The sequence below is a fragment of the Hyaena hyaena genome, unplaced genomic scaffold (genome assembly GCF_003009895.1).
Source record: "Hyaena hyaena isolate Hyena2069 unplaced genomic scaffold, ASM300989v1 scaffold_91, whole genome shotgun sequence".
NCBI lineage: Eukaryota > Metazoa > Chordata > Mammalia > Carnivora > Hyaenidae > Hyaena > Hyaena hyaena.
This window is the reverse complement of record NW_024080725.1, coordinates 1,462,966-1,479,975: the sequence shown is the minus strand read 5'-3', so window position 1 is coordinate 1,479,975 and position 17,010 is coordinate 1,462,966. Positions and strand designations below refer to the sequence as shown.

The 17,010-nt window shown below is 44.0% G+C and overlaps 1 protein-coding gene and 1 pseudogene across 2 annotated transcripts in view; one reads left to right on the top strand and one right to left on the bottom strand.

Moving 5' to 3' along the window:
• Positions 1–13,481, bottom strand: part of EPB41L5 (erythrocyte membrane protein band 4.1 like 5) — a 125,906-nt gene extending 112,425 nt beyond the window's left edge. For both annotated transcript variants that reach the window (XM_039234879.1, XM_039234880.1), the window contains exons 1-2: positions 13,328–13,481; positions 3,930–4,117 (exon numbers count right to left, since the gene is read on the bottom strand). In XM_039234879.1, coding sequence (XP_039090810.1) covers positions 3,930–4,109 — 180 coding nt within the window. In that variant the 5' untranslated portion in view covers positions 4,110–4,117; positions 13,328–13,481. The remainder of the gene's footprint in view (positions 1–3,929; positions 4,118–13,327) is intronic.
• On the top strand, positions 1,155–1,231 carry LOC120233580 (annotated as a pseudogene).
• Positions 13,482–17,010: the final 3,529 nt, after the last annotated feature.

Here is a 17,010-nt window from a genome sequence, read left to right as displayed (position 1 = left end):
GCTCAACATGGAGCCGGCTTGAGATTCTCTTCCCCTCTGCCCCTCTCCCCTCTGGGGTGCATATGAGCATGTTCTCTCTCAAAAACAAAGCAAAGCAAAGCAAAGCAAAGCAAAGCAAAGCAAAGCAAAGCAAAGCAAAGCAAAACAAAAAACTAGTTAGAGTGAATTCTGCTACTTACTTTGCTCTTTTTCAGTATTGTTCTGGCTATTCTGAGTCCCCTGCAATTCCACATAAATTTTTAAATCTGCTGGTCAATTTCTACAAATGAAATCGAGCGGTATTCTGGTGGGGATTATGTCCAATCTGTAGATCAATTTGGGGTGTACTACCATCTTAACAATGAAGAGTTTTTGTAAACACAGGATAGTTATAAAGGTTCTTTATCTAAAAGTATAACCACATGTGGGCTCTAGGATTTAAAGCCTTCAGCATCTACATCAGCAAATTAGGTTTATTAAATTATCAACTGGTTAATCAAACATTTCCTATTTAATTTAAAATTTGAAAGATGCAGAATGATACCAGACAGGCTATTACTAAACAGTCCTAAGCTCATAAACCAACAAAGTTTCTGTGGTATCTCCAAAGAGAAAATTAAAAAATCAGATAGTCAGAAATTTCTACCTGATGCTTTTATCACTCACCGAAAGGCATTAGGCATTTCTGTAGTTTTTTCTTTAAAAAAAAGGGGGGGGGGAGGTAAAGAAGGTAATTAAATCCCTCCCTCAGTTTTGAGAGGAAAAGTCAGCAGAAGGAAGAAAATGACCATTACTACCAATATATATGAATTTGAAGTCCACAGATTTAAAGCTCTCTATTTAATCACTGCTGATTACTCACTTACACACTGCCCGGGCAGTCATCTTCGTTCCACACTCGTTTGCTATGGGATCACAGGGACCTAAATCCTAGTGGGAAACAAGTATGTGCTTCATCCAATTTCTAAAATCAATTCTAAATCTGCTTTTGGAATACTACTAGTCTGGCTGAGAAGCTAAATCAAAAAAAAAAAAAAAAAAAGAAAGAAAAGAAATGGTTTCTTTTTAGAAATTAATACAGCCCTGGTTTATTTTTTTTTTTTTTAGTAAGACAGTATAGCTGGCAGGCAAACGCCCATTTTATATCCATGCAAGCATCTAGAATTCGTTTACTCAAGACTATACTTTCAGGGATCATTTCTATAGTTCGTTACTAGAATTCGTTTACTCACCCTAGGATCTCATCTGCAGAGCTGAAAGGGCAATTGTTCTAGTTTCACAAAGAGTCAAACCTAAAACTCTTGGCTTTTTCATTGCCATTGTCTACGTGAGAGGTCAGTTTGCATTTGTGGCCTTGATCAAGCATCACATCCACTCTACTGCGCATACCAAGCATAGGAGACCATTCTATACCAGTCACTAGCCATTTCTTCCACTACTTTAAAACCGAGTGCTGGGGGCACCTGGGTGGCTCAGGCAGTTAAGCATCCAACTTAGGCTCAGGTCATTCATGATCTTGCAGTTCATGAGTTCAAGCCCCACAATGGGCTCTGGGCTGACAGCTCAGAGCCTGGAGCCTGCTTTGGATTCTGTGCCTTCCTCTCTTGCTGCCCCTCCCCCATTTGCTCGCTCATGTTCTCTCTCTCAAAAATAAATAAACATTTAAAAAATTTTTAAAGAGTTATTTTGGGGTGCCTGTGTGGCTCAGTCGGGTAAGCATCCAACTTTGGCTCAGGTCATGATCTCACGATTCATGAGTTTGGGCCCCGTGTTGGGCTCTATGCTGACAGCTGGGAGCCTGGAACCTGCTTTGAATTCGGTGTCTCCCTTTCTCTCTGCCCCTCCCCCGTTCATGCTTTATCTCTCTCAAAAATAAATATTTTATTTTATTTTTTTTTTAATGTTTTATTATGTTTATTTATATTTATTTGTAGGAGAGAGAGACACAGCGTGAGCAGGGGAGGGTCAGAGAGAGAGGGAGTCACAGACTGAAACAGGCTCCAGGCTCTGAGCTGGCAGTCAGCACAGAGCCCGACGCGGGGCTCGAACCCACGAACCGTGAGATCATGACCTAAGCGACAGTCAGATGCTTAACCGACTAAGCCACCCAGGCGCCCCTCAAAAATAAATATTTTAAAAATTAAAAAAACAAAACAAAACCTAGTGCTGTTTCTCCTCCACTCTACCCTGCCTCTTTAAATTTTTTTTTAATGTTTATTTTTGCGGGGTGGGGAGGGCCAGAGAGGGAGGGAGACACAGACCCCAAGGCAGGCTCCGGGCTCTGAGCTGTCAGCACAGAGCCCATCATGGAGCTCAAACCCACGGACCGCAAGATCATGACCTGAGCCAAGATCATGATCTGAGCCAAGGTCGGACCTTTAACCGACTGAGTCACCCAGGTGCCCCTACCCTGCCTCTTTAAAAAGCTCTTTTACAAAGTCTATTTTCCTAGTATCAGCCCCTCCATCAACAACCTTGAGACTTCATACTTCAAACATTAGGTAATAAGAAACTTCTTTCTGGTCTCTTACACAGCAATCTCAAGCTTTTTATCATGTATCTAATGATACTTTAATGGAATAGTACACAAAATTCTTAAGATACTTATCAAGAAAGAAATGAATATGAAAACTCCTCACAAAGGATCACATGCTGGAATGCATGATAAACCCTCAAGAAGCCTTACAGGAAGAAATTTAAATGCCTTCAAGTGTTCCAGAATCAAAAACCCTAAAGATATCCAGTCCAATATACAAAAGATCATAAATACGTACCCGTGATGACAACTTCAAAACACTTTAAGAAACCCTATGTTTAATTTTATCCATGTTCTATTATTTTTAAAATGTGTAAGGTACATACCTCGTACATTCTAAATTATTCAATCCGTCAGAGTACTTTATTCAAACTATCCAATTTATTATTGGATACCCAATAATAATATCCTTATTCTCTCACTGTGAGTTAAAGGCTAAGTTAAAGGTCTTCCAGAGGTCACTCAACTGTGTAGTGTAGCGGCATTTAGGCAACCCCCTTGCACGAAGACGTTTCTTACTGCATTCTGGGTGTACAGGTGTGTACTAAAAACAATGTGCAGGGAGGGAATGTAGTGGGGTGCCACATCAAAGCACACATTTTCCAGCTTAGTCACAGAAATCTTTTAATGCAGAACAAAGACATTTGGGATTAGTAAATCACTTAGAAACTCCGCTCCCCCTAAACTTTAGCGCTACCTGCTCTGCCCCTCTAAAGGGCGTATAAGGAATAAGCCGATCCCTTTCAAATAGATCAGATTGTTTCACAGTGCATTGTAACTATATACTCACAACTGGAAAAAGAAACCACCTAAAATCTGAACAGAATTACAACATCCTGTCTTGAAATACAAAAGCTCGGCTGCAAACTCCTTTGGGAGCAAGGGGATAGACAGAGCTGAGGAGTATGAGGTCCTTTTAGCCCATTTCGTTAACATTTCTGCAAGCACACTACGCTGCTGAAGAAGTCTTTATTTGGAAAAGAGTGAGGAGCGTTTGGAAAATCCGCGAGAAGTACAGAGAACTGAAAGCTCCGCAGTGTACACTGGGTTCCCTCCCGGGGCCGAGACTCCCCCTGCTTTGATGACTGCTCAACGGCGGGGGAGAAATCCTCCAGCAGAGGCGCTTTCGGCCGCCCTAAAGAGCACACGTAAACACACAGCCGGCCCGTGCCAGTCAGTAACTCCCTGTCATTTACACAGTTCCGGGAAGTTCCACGAACCCCCGAGAAATACTTCCATCCTGGGCTCTGAGGTGACCCGACCCACGTGCTTCCCCACCACAGCGCCCAATGCACAGCGCCGGATGCACCACCCTACTCCGCCTACGCGATCGCCCCAGGAAGCTAACAGCGGAAAGCTCAAGTGCCAAAAGTGGCCTCACATAGAACTTGCAAGGTCAGCGGGGCCCACGTACCGGCAAGTCCACGCTAACGTCGGTACCGTCCAGAAGAGCCACCCGGCACGTGATGACGGACTTCGAGTCCCCAGCAGCAGGGATGTGCGTGGCTGCGCGCTGGGCCTCTCGGAGTCGCTCCCGCTCTGCATGTTTGCGCATGGACCGGCGCCCCAGCGTTCGGCGGAAGAAGCTCAGCATCTCTGTCGCTACAAAAACCAGACAGCGAAACGTGTCAGAAGACTCCCCACAGCGGTAGTCAGACGAGCACGAAAATCCTATGGGTATTATGGATATACTATTAAAAAAGGAGGGGGGGCGCCTGGGTGGCTTAGTCGGTTAAGCGTCCGACTTTCGCTTAGGTCATGATCTCGCGGTTTGTGGGTTCGAGCCCCGCGTCGGGCTCTGTGCTGACTGCCAGCTCAGAACCTGGAGCCTGTTTCAGTCTGTGACACCCTCTCTCTCTGACCCTCCCCTGCTCACGCTGTCTGTCTCTCTCTCTCTCCTAGAAATAAATAAAAATATTAAAAAAAAAAAAAAAAGGAGGGGGCGCCTGGGAGGCTCGGTTGGTTAAGTGTCCAACCTTGGCTCAGGTCATGATCTCATGGTTTGTGAGTTCGAGCCTCGCGTCGGGCCCTGTGCTGACAGCTCAGAGCCTGGAGCCTGCTTCGGATTGTGTGTCTCCCTTTCTCTTCCTTGATAGAAATAAATAAAAATATTAAAAAAAAAAAAAAAAGGAGGGGGCGCCTGGGAGGCTCGGTTGGTTAAGTGTCCAACCTTGGCTCAGGTCATGATCTCATGGTTTGTGAGTTCGAGCCTCGCGTCGGGCCCTGTGCTGACAGCTCAGAGCCTGGAGCCTGCTTCGGATTGTGTGTCTCCCTCTCTCTGTCCCTCCCCACTGATGCTCTGTCTCAAAAATAAACAAACATTAAAAAAAATTTTTTTTAAAGGCTTCTGGTGAAGTACATTTGAAAAAAATAATTAAAACAGGCACTAAATCAAAGTTTTTGAAGACGTTTATTTAAAATAGAGCTATGAAAAAAATAAAATGCTTTATATGTCTAAAAATAAATAAATAAAATAAAATAAAATGGAGCTATGATTTACAGCATTTCTAAACTTACTGGTCTATTTTATACAGAGCCAATAGAAGACAACAAACCTTAATTAAGCTTATCAGGTCTTCTGGGTCAATGAATTTCGTGTACAACATCTGATACCTCTACAAACGCTAAGAAACAACCATGTGCTAAAGTCTCCTTTGATGAGCATAACGATCCTAAGAAGTATCATTTCTTTTCCGAGCGATCACAATAAAAATACAAAAACAGGTGTGCCTGGCTGACTCAGTGGCTGGAACACGTGACTCTTTATTTTGGGATTATAAATTTGAGCCCCACATTGTGTGGGGAGATTATTTAAAGATAACATATTTTTTAAAAAATTACCTATTTCAGCTAAAATACAAATATAATCCAAATCTTACGTTTTTATCAAATATCCCATTACTTACATATTTTAAATGGCTATCTAGTAGAATCAATTCTTTATAACGTTAAATTATGTTGATGCCATTTCCTTTCTTGTCTTTATTAAGGACATTAAGGTTAATCAAAATAATTAAAACAGGTTTAGTCATTTTAAAAATATAGCAAACACAAAATGGTTGTAATACCATAAAAACTACTTTGCAAACTTAATGTTTAATTTATGCAAACAAGAGAGTGAAAACAATAAGGCAATTATTAATTCCAGAGAAAACAAGAGGCTGAGCAGAAAAAGGAAAGTGATCACAGTATACTACATGACTTAGCTAATACTTTAAATATTCATAATACTATAAACACTTAATATTAATCTAAATACAACTATAAAGTAACTATAAGAGGAGGTGTATAATAAAGGTAGATGTGGACAGAGAGCCAAGTCCTCATCTTGCTGAGTTGGAATTCAATTGGTAATTCCTGAAACCTAGAATCAAGAAGTGACAGTAAAAGTCTGTTGAAATCAAAGTGGCTGTCTTGAAGGGAACAGAGCTCAGGAGGGTGCTATTTTCCAAAAGAAACCTTCAGGATTAGAAGACTTTCAACTAGATACATTTATAAACTTGATTAAAAGGTAATTTAAAAATAAATACCAGCACATTAAAAATAGGTGCCTATAAATTGAAGATTATCATACACATATCACATATGGAGAAGTATGGGTATTCCTACATAATCAAGTAACTCGACAAAGCCCTAAGAGCCGTCATTTATATGCTCATCTGCTTAACTCCCAAGAAAATGAAATTTTAGATAGCTTTTCTGTTTACAAAAGCACTCAAATAGAACATCTGGCCCCAGTCTCTTTGTCTCCAACATTGCTCCCTGTGTGCCTTGCTATCCATTCCATTTCGGCGGCCTAAGAAAGTTGCTATTATCCCAGATGTCAAAAGCTCATGCATCAGGAAATCCTGATCTATTTTTTAATTCAATCCCACCTATATCTCCCCTGAGAAACGGTCTCTGACAGCCAGAGTTGTTCCCATCATCACTCTTCCTCTGAAACTTGAAGATGGCTTACTGTTTCCTTAATCAGATTTTAATCATTTACATGTCTGTCTCCTTTATCACTGGCTCCTTGAAGACACAATTTCTATTTTGAACAGACTTCATCATCAAGTACAACAAATGGTTAGTAAAGAATCTTATTTGCTCCTTAGAAAAACTCCCCAAAATACCTACTGTCTTATTTTGATGAGTAAACTAAGGGTCCGATCAATCAGACCATTGGCCCCTTCGTTCATTATTATTCATTACTAGTAAATAATGAAGACAAGGGCTCAAACTCTGATTTTTCTCTCTCTCAAAAATAAAGAAACATTAAAAATTTTTAATTAAAAAATAATAAGTAAATAAAATACATATCCATTAATCACAATGCATAGACCTACTTCAGATCCTAATTCAAATAAGCTTTTTTTTTTTAAGTTGTCTGATGTTATCATTAAAAACGTCCTGTTTATGGCACCAAAAACAGACACTCAAATAAATGGAACAGAATAGAGAACTCAGGAATGGACCCATAAACGTATGGCCAACTTATCTTTGACAAAGTAGGAAAGAATATCCAGTGGAATAAAGTAAATGGTGCTGGGAAAACTGGATGGTGACATGCTGAAAAATACACCTGGATCACCTTCTTAGACCATACACAAAAATAAACTCAAGATGGATGAAAGACCTAAATGTAAGACAGGAAGCCATCAAAATCCTAGAGGAGAAAGCAGGCAGAAACCTCTCTGACCTTGGCCACAGCAACTTCTTACTCAACACATCTCCAGAGGCAAGGGAAACAAAAGCAGAAATGAACTATTGAGACCTCATCAAACCTTCTGCACAGCGAAGAAAACAATCAGCAAAACTAAAAGGCGACTGACAGAATAGGAGAAGGTATCTCCAAATGACATATCAGATAAAAGGTTAGTATTCAAAATCTATAAAGAACTTATCAAACTCAACACCCAAAAAATGAATTATCCAGTGAAGAAATGGGCAAAAGACATGAACAGACATTTCTCCACAGAAGACATCCAGATGACTAACAGACACATGAAAAAATAAATGCTCAAAACCACTCATCATCAGGGAAATAAAAATCAAAACCACAATGAGATAACACCGCACACCCATCAGAATGGCGAATGACAGCTGTTGGTAAGGATGCAAAGAAAGATCTCTTTTGCACTGCTGGTGGGAACGCAAACTGGGGCAGCCGCTCTGGAAAACAGTGTGCAGGTTCCTCAAAAATTTAAAACTAGAACTACCTATGACCCAGCAATTGCACTACTAGGTATTTATCCAAGGCATACAGGAGTGCTGATGCAAAGGGGCACATGCACCCCAATGTTTATAGCAGTGCTATCAACAATAGCCAAAGTATGGAAAGAGCCCAAATGTCCATCGACGGATGAATGGATAAAGAAGCTGTGGTATAGATACACAATGGAGTATTACTCGGCAATCAAAAAGAATGAAATCTTGCTATTTGCAACTAAATGGATGGAACTGGAGGGTATTGTGCTAAGTGAAATTAGACAGAGGAAGACAGATATCATATGACGTCACTCATATGAAGAATTTAAGATACTAAACAGATGAACATAAGGGAAGGGAAGCAAAAATAATATAAAAACAGGGAGCCAGACAAAACATAAGAGACTCGTAAATATGGAGCACAAACAGAGGGTTGCTGGAGGGGTTGTGGGATGGGCTAAATGGGTGAGGGGCATTAAGGAATTCACTCTTGAAATCACCATTGCACTAGATGCTAACTTGGATGTAAATCAATCAATAAATTAATTTTTAAAAATTAAATTAAATTAAATGTTAAAGAAGTCCTGTATAATCAGTTGATGCTTTAAACTAGATGCATCTGTCAGTATGATGAAAATAAAAGCTGAAATGCTGAAATAAAACCAACGTATTTAAAAATTCAACTGCTGTCAAGCCTCATTTTACAAGTATGCATGCTCCTATGCAATTAGGCAAACTAGCAAAGACATTACAGTTGTCATTTGAACTTCCCAAGGACATAAATTATACATGCACACATTTGAAAACCGACTGGCTTGTTTATGATAACCAACCAATTACTGCCCTTTTCCTTTTAGATACAACAGTGATATTAAAGGTATGTTCCCAAAAAAGTCCTTATTTTTTTTAAAGATACACACTGAAATACTTATAAAATAAATGATGCAATGCCTAGTATTTACATCAAAATAATACAAGGCAAGGAGTTAAGTGGGGATAGAAACTAAACAAATTGCCCAGATAACTGGTCATGGTCAGAGCTGCTATGATAGGTATACAAGGGTTCATTATACTCTTCTGACTACTTCTGTATATGTTGAATTTTTCCAAAATGAAAAGTTTATCTTAGGCAAACAATGTTCAAAATGTACAACTGTGTGATTCCTAGGAAGCAAATGAACTATAAGACAAGCTTTCTGACTTTCACCTTCTCTTCCTTCTTAAAAATAAAAACTCATTATACAAGTAGAGTCAATCCACTAAGAAAAAACAAAGCTTCTTTAAGTTTTAATAACTATGTATTTTGTTTTTTTTTTTCTCTNTTTTATTTATTTATAGGAGAGAGAGAGAGAGAGACAGCGGAGCAGGGGAGGGTCAGAGAGAGAGGGAGTCACAGACTGAAACAGGCTCCAGGCTCCGAGCTGGCAGTCAGCACAGAGCCCGACGCGGGGCTCGAACCCACGAACCGCGAGATCATGACCTAAGCGAAAGTCGGACGCTTAACCGACTAAGCCACCCAGGCGCCCCAATAACTATGTATTTTGAACCCAATGTCACAACCACTTTTTACAAAATATAAAAGCAACTCACATGAGGGGCACCTCATGGCTCAGGCCATGATCTCGTGGCTTGCGAGTTCGAGCCCGAGTTGGGCTCTGCACTGACAGCAGGAAGCCAACCTGGGACTCTCTCTCCCTCTCTCTCTGCGTCCCCTCCCCACTCATGCTCGCTGACTCTCTCTTTCAAAATAAATAATTTTAAAAAACGAAAAAGTAACACACATGAAAATACATTCTGGTGGACTAAGAATTTAAAGTCCACGAAATGAGGGGCGCCTGCGTGGTTCAGTCGGTTAAGCATCCCGCTTAGGCTCAGTTCATGATCTCACGGCTTGTTAAGTTTGAGCCCTGAGTCTGGCTCTGCAGACAGCTCAGAGCACGGAGCCTGCTTGGAATTCTGTGTCTTCCTCTCGCTCTCTACCCCTCCCTGACTCATGCTGTCCCTCTCTCTCTCTCTCTCAAAAAATAAACAAACATTAAAAAAAATTAAAGTCAAAGAAATGATAAAGTACTAGAAGGAAACAATGTATTAGGGTTAAGAGCTTTTTTGAAGGATTAACATGCAGTGTAATAAAGAGCTATCACAAACCATTAAGATAACACAACAGGAAAAAAGCGAACAAGACATGAAGAAGTGAGTTCTAAAAGATGAAATGCAAAGAAAATATTTATAAAAAAGATGTTCAACCTCAACAACAGCCAAGGAAATCTAAATGAAAAACTAGGGTACTATCTGTCATTTAAGACTCAACACAGCCAGGGTTGGGGCACCTGGTGACTCAGTCAGTTGCACGTCCAACTCTTGGTCCTGGCTCAGCAGGGTCGTAGGATTAAGCCCTTCGTTGGGCTCTGTACTGAGCACGAAGCCTGCTTGATTCTCTCTCTCTCACCATACCTAGGTGGCTCAGTCAGTTAGGCCTTCCGACTCTTGATTTCAGCTCAAGTCATGATCTCACAGTTCATGGGTTCGAGACCCACATTGGGCTCTGCACTGACAGTGCAGAGGCTGCTTGGGACTCTCTCTCTCAAAATAAATAAATAAACTTAAAAATTCTTTCTCTTCCCCTCTGCCTTTTCCACTGGCACGCGCTCTCTCTAAAACAAAAAAATAAAAGTAAACAAAAAGACAGCCAGTGTCGAAAAGGATATGGGATGAACAATCACCTGCACACACCGTCCTCTTTGGAAGATCTGACCACACTAGCAAAAACGTTAATGTGCAGGGATACCTGAGTGGCTCAGTAGGTTGAGTGTCCAACTCTTGGTTATGGCTCAAGTCATGATTTTGCAAATTGTGAGTTCAAGCCCTGAGTTGAGCTCTGTGGTGATGGTGCAGAGTCTGCTGGAGATTCTCTCTCAAAAATAAATAAACTTTTAAAAAATCTCTAAATGGGGGGCGCCTGGGTGGCTCAGTCAGTTAAGCATCCGACTTCGGCTCAGGTCATGATCTCACGGTTAGTGGGTTTGAGCCCCACGTCGGGCTCTGTGCTGACAGCTCGGAGCCTGGAGCCTGTTTCAGATTCTGTGTCCCCCTCTCTCTGACCCTCCCCTGCTTACGCTGTCTCTCTCTCAGAAATAAATTAAAAAAAATAAAACTAAAGAAAATAAAAGTGTTCCAATACTCACTTTTTCCACCCCTCAACTGCTACTTCCGTTCTTAACGCAACAGCAGATTTTTAGCAACCACAGATCAGATCCCAGTTTAAAGATCTTTAATGGCCTTGCTCCCTGATCCAGCTCCTCCTCCTACCCATCTGACCCTTCAGACAGCCTACTCCCAGCTGCTCAATCTGCTCTGGTATCCCTTCTGCTGAATCCAACAACCTTTTTTTTTTTTTTTTTAATCTTTACTTATTTTTGAGAGAGAGAGAGAGAGACAGAGCGCGAGCGAGGGAGGGGCAGAGAGAGGGAGAAACAGAACTTGAAGCAGGCTCCAGGCTCTGAGCTGTCAGCAAAGAGCCTGATGCGGGGCTCAAACCCGCGAACCACGAGATCATGCCCTGAGCCAAAGTCTGAGCCACCAACTGAGCCACCCAGGCTCCCCTATCCAACAACCTTTTTAACTGTGGGCCTTTTGTTGTTGTTTTGGCTGATCCATCCTTCTGGAATGCTCTTTTTCCACTTCACTTCTCTTCCATTTCTTCAGAAAAGCATTCCATGACTCCTGAGTCTAAATTCGGTGCTCCTTTTAATACCCTTAGACTTTTCAACACTTACAAAATGGTAATTAAATACCCAATTGTTTAATTATTTTTTTTACTGGGTACTTCCCCACTAAGACCCAAGGACCCGGTCTGACTCATTCAGCAAGATGACCTAGCTAGCACAGCAATCAGCCTACGAGGAACTCAATAAAGAACTTCTCTGACTCTAAAATGATACAGTGGAATTCTCGGAGAGTAGGTTTATATGTTTGTTTTTCTTAATGCTAGCGTTTAGTCTGTGATTTCTAATTTTTCAGCAATGAACAAGAAAGGTTTCTCCTTTACAATCATAAAAATGCAAACTGAATTAACTGAAGGGTTTTTTTAAAATCTAAAACTTCAGAAGTGTGTCATGAAATGTGTATACTCTACTAAGTGATTGATGGTCACATTTTTTTGTAGGCAATTGCTTTTTTTATTCTTTTTTAAATGTTTATTTATTTAGGTCATTATTTTATTCTGAGAGGGAGAGAGACAGTGAGAGAGAGTGAGCGGGTGCGGGGTAGAAAGAGGACGACACAGAATCCGAAGCAGGCTCCAGGCTCTCAGCTGTCAGCACAGAGCCAACGCGGGGCTCGAACCCACTGGCTGTGAGATCATGACCTGAGGCGAAGTCCAACGCTTGACCAACTGTGCCACCCAGGCGCCCCAAAGTTTGTTTATTTTTGAGACAGAGACAGAATACGAGCAGGGGAGGGGCAGAGAGAGAAGGAGACACAGAATCTGAAACAGACTCCAGGCTCTGAGCTGTCAGCACAGAGCCAGACGCGGGGATCGAACCCAAGAACCCACCAACCGTGAGATCATGACCTGAGCTGAAGTCGGACGCTTGGCTTAACTGAGCCACAAGGGCGCCCCAGCAACTGCTTTTTGACAAAGCAATATACCAACATATAGAAGTGCCATAAAGATATTAATACCTTCGGCTCCACTAATTCCAACGCTGAAAACGTTTGTAAAAGAACATTTCAACAGAAGTAATACCTGCCATTTTCTAAGGAAGGTTACCTATAGAAAGAAGAAAACTCTGCAAACTAGCTTCCGTGTTCGATAATTCACTATGTTAAGTAGGGCTCGACAACCTGTTAGCAATGCCAGAAACGCAGTTACGGGTCACTTTCCCCCAACTCTTCAAAAAATACTCCTGATATTGATTTAAAATGCGGTCACGCGGGTTCAAAGACTTGGGTCTTCTTACTCTCGGCTAAAACTCATGAGCCTCAGTAACCACAAAAGTAGCGACAGGTCCCCCACTGAAGTTCACACGCCGAAGAACCCACCAAGAACACGCCCACTACCATGAGTGGGGGCGGGGTCGGGTCCTCCGGATCCCGCCATTGCTGGGGACACACCTGCCTCTCACAATCGCCAAGGGGCTAAAGTCTCACTCAAACGCAAACCAACCCCAGAAGTCCACCCGGGTGGTTGTGGTCAAACCGTGAGACACAAACTCAAGGTGGGGTGTCCCCTGGACCTGCCACCTCCCCCTCGCCAACCAGACAGCTGACTCGAGACCTCGCGGTGAAGGGCGACCCTCGGCTGCCCGAGAGGGGGCCGGGGCCGGGCAGGGGATCGAGCCGGCACACATTAACCGGCCTTGCCCCGGACTCCCCGCCCCGGCCGCGCCGCACGGTATCGCCCGAAACTCAGCGGCCGGGCCCCATTGGCCGCCGCCGCCCCTCCCCTCCCAGCAGGTTTAATGTTTGGCCGGCTGGCTGGCCCGAGGGTCCCGAGGCGAGGCCGCGAGCACCCAGCCCCGGCGCGGCCTGGAACGGGTCCCTTGAGCCGGGAGGCGAAGCGGGGCGTGGACGGGGCCGGGTGCGGGCAGCGCGGCCGGGGCCACTGGGCCTCGCACTTACCTGGGCTGGGGACTGAGGGGCGGTAGCGAAGACGGCGCCGAGAGCCGGCGACGCGAGGGAAAGGGTCCCGAGCGAAACTAACGAGGGGGCGGCTCCTCTGGAGACGCCAAGAAATGGCGGCCTAAGGCGGGTGCCCACCCTGCGCTAATCCTCGGAGGACCCCAGCCTCCCGCCGGCCCGCCCCTTAAAGCCCCTTCTAGGCTCCGCCCACTGGGCGGGGCGCTCTCATCTTAAATGGGCAATGACACCGCCCCGGAAATCTCCCGGCCCGGCGAGACTCGGGTTAAACCGGCGATGCCAGGCCCTGCCGGATCTGCAACTGGAGCTACCGGCCCCGCGTCCGCGGCTAGTTTAAAGGGGCGCTGCCGAAATCCAGCCTTGGTTTTCAGTCCTCCTCCCTTCGGAGGGGGCGCACGCCCGCTGAGAGCCCCCCAGATTAGTCCTATCACAAAGGTAGTTTAGCGCTCTCGGAATCCAGCATCAGGTGCCGCGGGATTCATTCATCTATTCGTTCAAGAAATTAATTCATTCAGCAGATATTTACTGCCACGTTTTTAGAGGAGCTTTCTTTGTAGTGGGGAGAAAGACGGTAACAAATACATATAAGATAGTGGTATCGTGAAGAAAAAAATAAAGCAGGCAATGGGAAATAGATTTCTGTTTAACATAGCGTGGTCGGAGGACATTCCATCCGTTCTTTCCGCAGATGATTTGTGAAATTGCCTGTGATGGGCCAGGCAGTGTTCTAGACCCTGGAGATACGGACGAATATCAGGACAGACAAGAACCCCTCTTGCATCTTAAGTGCTAGCCGGAGAGACAGAAAATAAACGAGAGAAGTTGGAAAAATTAACTACTATGTTAGGCACTACTAAACGAGAGAGAGAAAAGTAAAAGCAGGGGATGGGATGGGGAGGAAGGAAGTGGTCATTTTCGACGGGCTAGGTAAGGAGGAAAGGGTCTCAAGAAAAAGAAGACCTCTGAGTGAAGAGGAAGGGAGGGGAGGGAGTGGTCCTGTGGACCCCTGGGGAAAGGGCAGAGGGAACCACGAAGGTTCTGTTGCGTGCGTGCTTGGCCTGCTCAAGGAAAGCCAGTGTGGCTGGAGGTGAATAGATGGAGCCCTGGGAGATCACAAGGCAGGGGAGCTAGAGCTGCAAGGAGGTGAAGGGCCGGGTGGGCGCCCACCGCAGGGTGAGCATGCCACACAGTCATCCTGGAAGGTGAGGCTGTGGAGCAGGTGACCTGGAAGACCCTGCTGGCTGAGATGAGAAGAGGCAAATACTCAGCCCCTTCTGGAGATCTGGCACTGCAGGTCGTCCACCACCCCAACACTCCATAGCTGGACTTGGCAGGCACAGCTGGTCTCTGATCCACGTGGTGATGGCCCGGGCACGTGACCGAGCTGGAGTTGCCAGAATGGCTTTGTCCCCTGTGGCTTTTGGCTGGGATGGCTGCAATGAACAGCCGAGATGGGCCTGGGCTCTTCCTCTAGTACCTTCGATGGGGTGGCTCAGGCCCCAAAGCCCATTAAGGGAAATGCCCAGAAGTCACACAGTGTCACTTCTCTTCCCTATTATGGTCAAAGCAAGTCAAAAGGCCAGATCATTTTCAACTAGGATGGGAATAAGATGCCACGTTAAATGTTCTTTCTCTACTTTTTAAAAATAGCTCCATTGGGGCGTCTTGGTGGCTCGGTTGGTTAAGCGTCTGACTTCGGCTCAGGTCATGATCTCCCGATTGGTAAGTTCGAGCCGGGCACCAGACTCTGTGCTGACAGCTCAGAGCCTGGAGCCTACTTCAGATGATGTGTCTCCCTCTCTCCGTAGTTCCCCTACTTGGGCTCTCTCTCTCAAAAGTAAATAAATGAACATTAAAAAAAATTTTTTTTTAAATATAAAAATAAAAATAGCTCCATTGAGATATGTCACATATGATACAATTCACCCATTTAAAGTGTACACTTCAGTGACTTTTAATTTATTCACAAAGCTGTGCAAATTCCACTGCAATCCACTTGACAATAAACTATTTGTAAAAAACAAAAATACCACTGCAACCTAAGTGTAGGACATTTTCATCTTCTCTCATGGGAGAAGTAGTGTGGAAGTACAGGGATGGGAAGGTTTGTTGAGGATCATCTTTGCATCTTTATGTCCATACAAAAGCACTGGTGATGATTAGACACAGAGGGAGGGACAGGTGGATGTATAGGTGACACGAGAAAGGGCCATTGAAGTTGGGTAGATAGGTACATGAAAGTACTCTGTAGGACCGACAGGTTTAAATTTTTTCCTTAATAAAAAGTTTTCTAAAAAAATTCTCTCTCGGCTATGTACCTCTTGGAAAGCCTTCAGCTGGGGGACTGATTTCTCATTTGAAGGCTAAAGTCTTAATTTTTAAAAATGTTTTATTTATTTTTTTTGAGAGAAAGACAGCATGAGCGGGGGAGGGTCAGAGAGAGAGGGAGACACAGAATCCGAAGACAGGCTCCAGGCTCTGAGCTGTCAGCACAGAGCCTGATGCGTGGCTGGAACCCATGAACTGTGAGATCATGACCTGAGCCGAAGTCGGAGCTTAACCGACTGAGCCACCCAGGCACCCCGGAAGGCTAAAGGCTGATGGAAATATGAAGATCTGGGGAAGAAGAATGGAACTTAAGGACTTAAGTCATGGGAAGTTGTTCATGCAATAATCACATAAGATTATTCCTAATAACAGTTTGTCTCCTCCCTGAATCCTCTCCCGTGAGACAAAAATACCCTCTGCAACACCACTATTTTGAGGCAAATTGGTCCTGTAATTGGTTCCCACCAGAGACAGAGAAGTCTCTCTTCTTGAACAGAGCCGAATTAAGGAAAAATGCATTTGGCCCCACATAATAGAGAATACAATGAACTGTACTTCCATAAGGAGTTTATGTCTTCACTTAAGTAATCTAGAGTCGGGTGGCTGTCTAGTATGGGTTCAGGTCCTCAGCAGAGCTAGAAGGATCCTAAACACTCTTTCTGTGCTGCCGTCCTTAGTATGTTGAGTCTGGTTTTCATGTTTCTAGCCTACTGGCCACAGAAGAGCTGCAGTATGCCAGCTCTTGCGAGTTTCAGGAATGAAAGGGAAAGGGGGAAAGAACTTCCTAAAGCTCTGTCTTTTAATTTAGAGCGTGAAGTTCCCCCCCAGGACACAAGGGTGTTTCATTAGTCAGACCTGGGTTACCTTTACCTGCCCAGACTTGGACTACTTCCTGGTCCTTAGACTATTTACTGACCATAGGGTGTGAGAACATCATGACTCGCTTACACCAATCACAGTTCACTCTTGGGGTTGGGGGGAGGGTCTGCTCTCAGTTCTGGACTCTCCAGTAACTTCTCTCTTTTTTTAATGTTTTATTTATTTTTGAGAGAGAGAAAGAGAGAGAGACAGCGTGAGCAGGGGAGGGTCAGAGAGAGAGAGAGAGATACAGAATCTGAAGCAGGCTCCAGGCTCTGAGCTAGCTGTCAGCACTGAGCCTGATGCAGGGCTCGAACCCACGAACCTGAAATCATGACCTGAGCCGAAGTCGGTTGCTTAACCGGCTGAGCCACCCAGGCGCCCCTCTCCATTAACTTCTTGAACAAATCCAAGTATCTGTTTCTGTTTTTAATATGTATGTATGTATGTATGTATTTTGAGAGAGAGGCAGAGAAAGA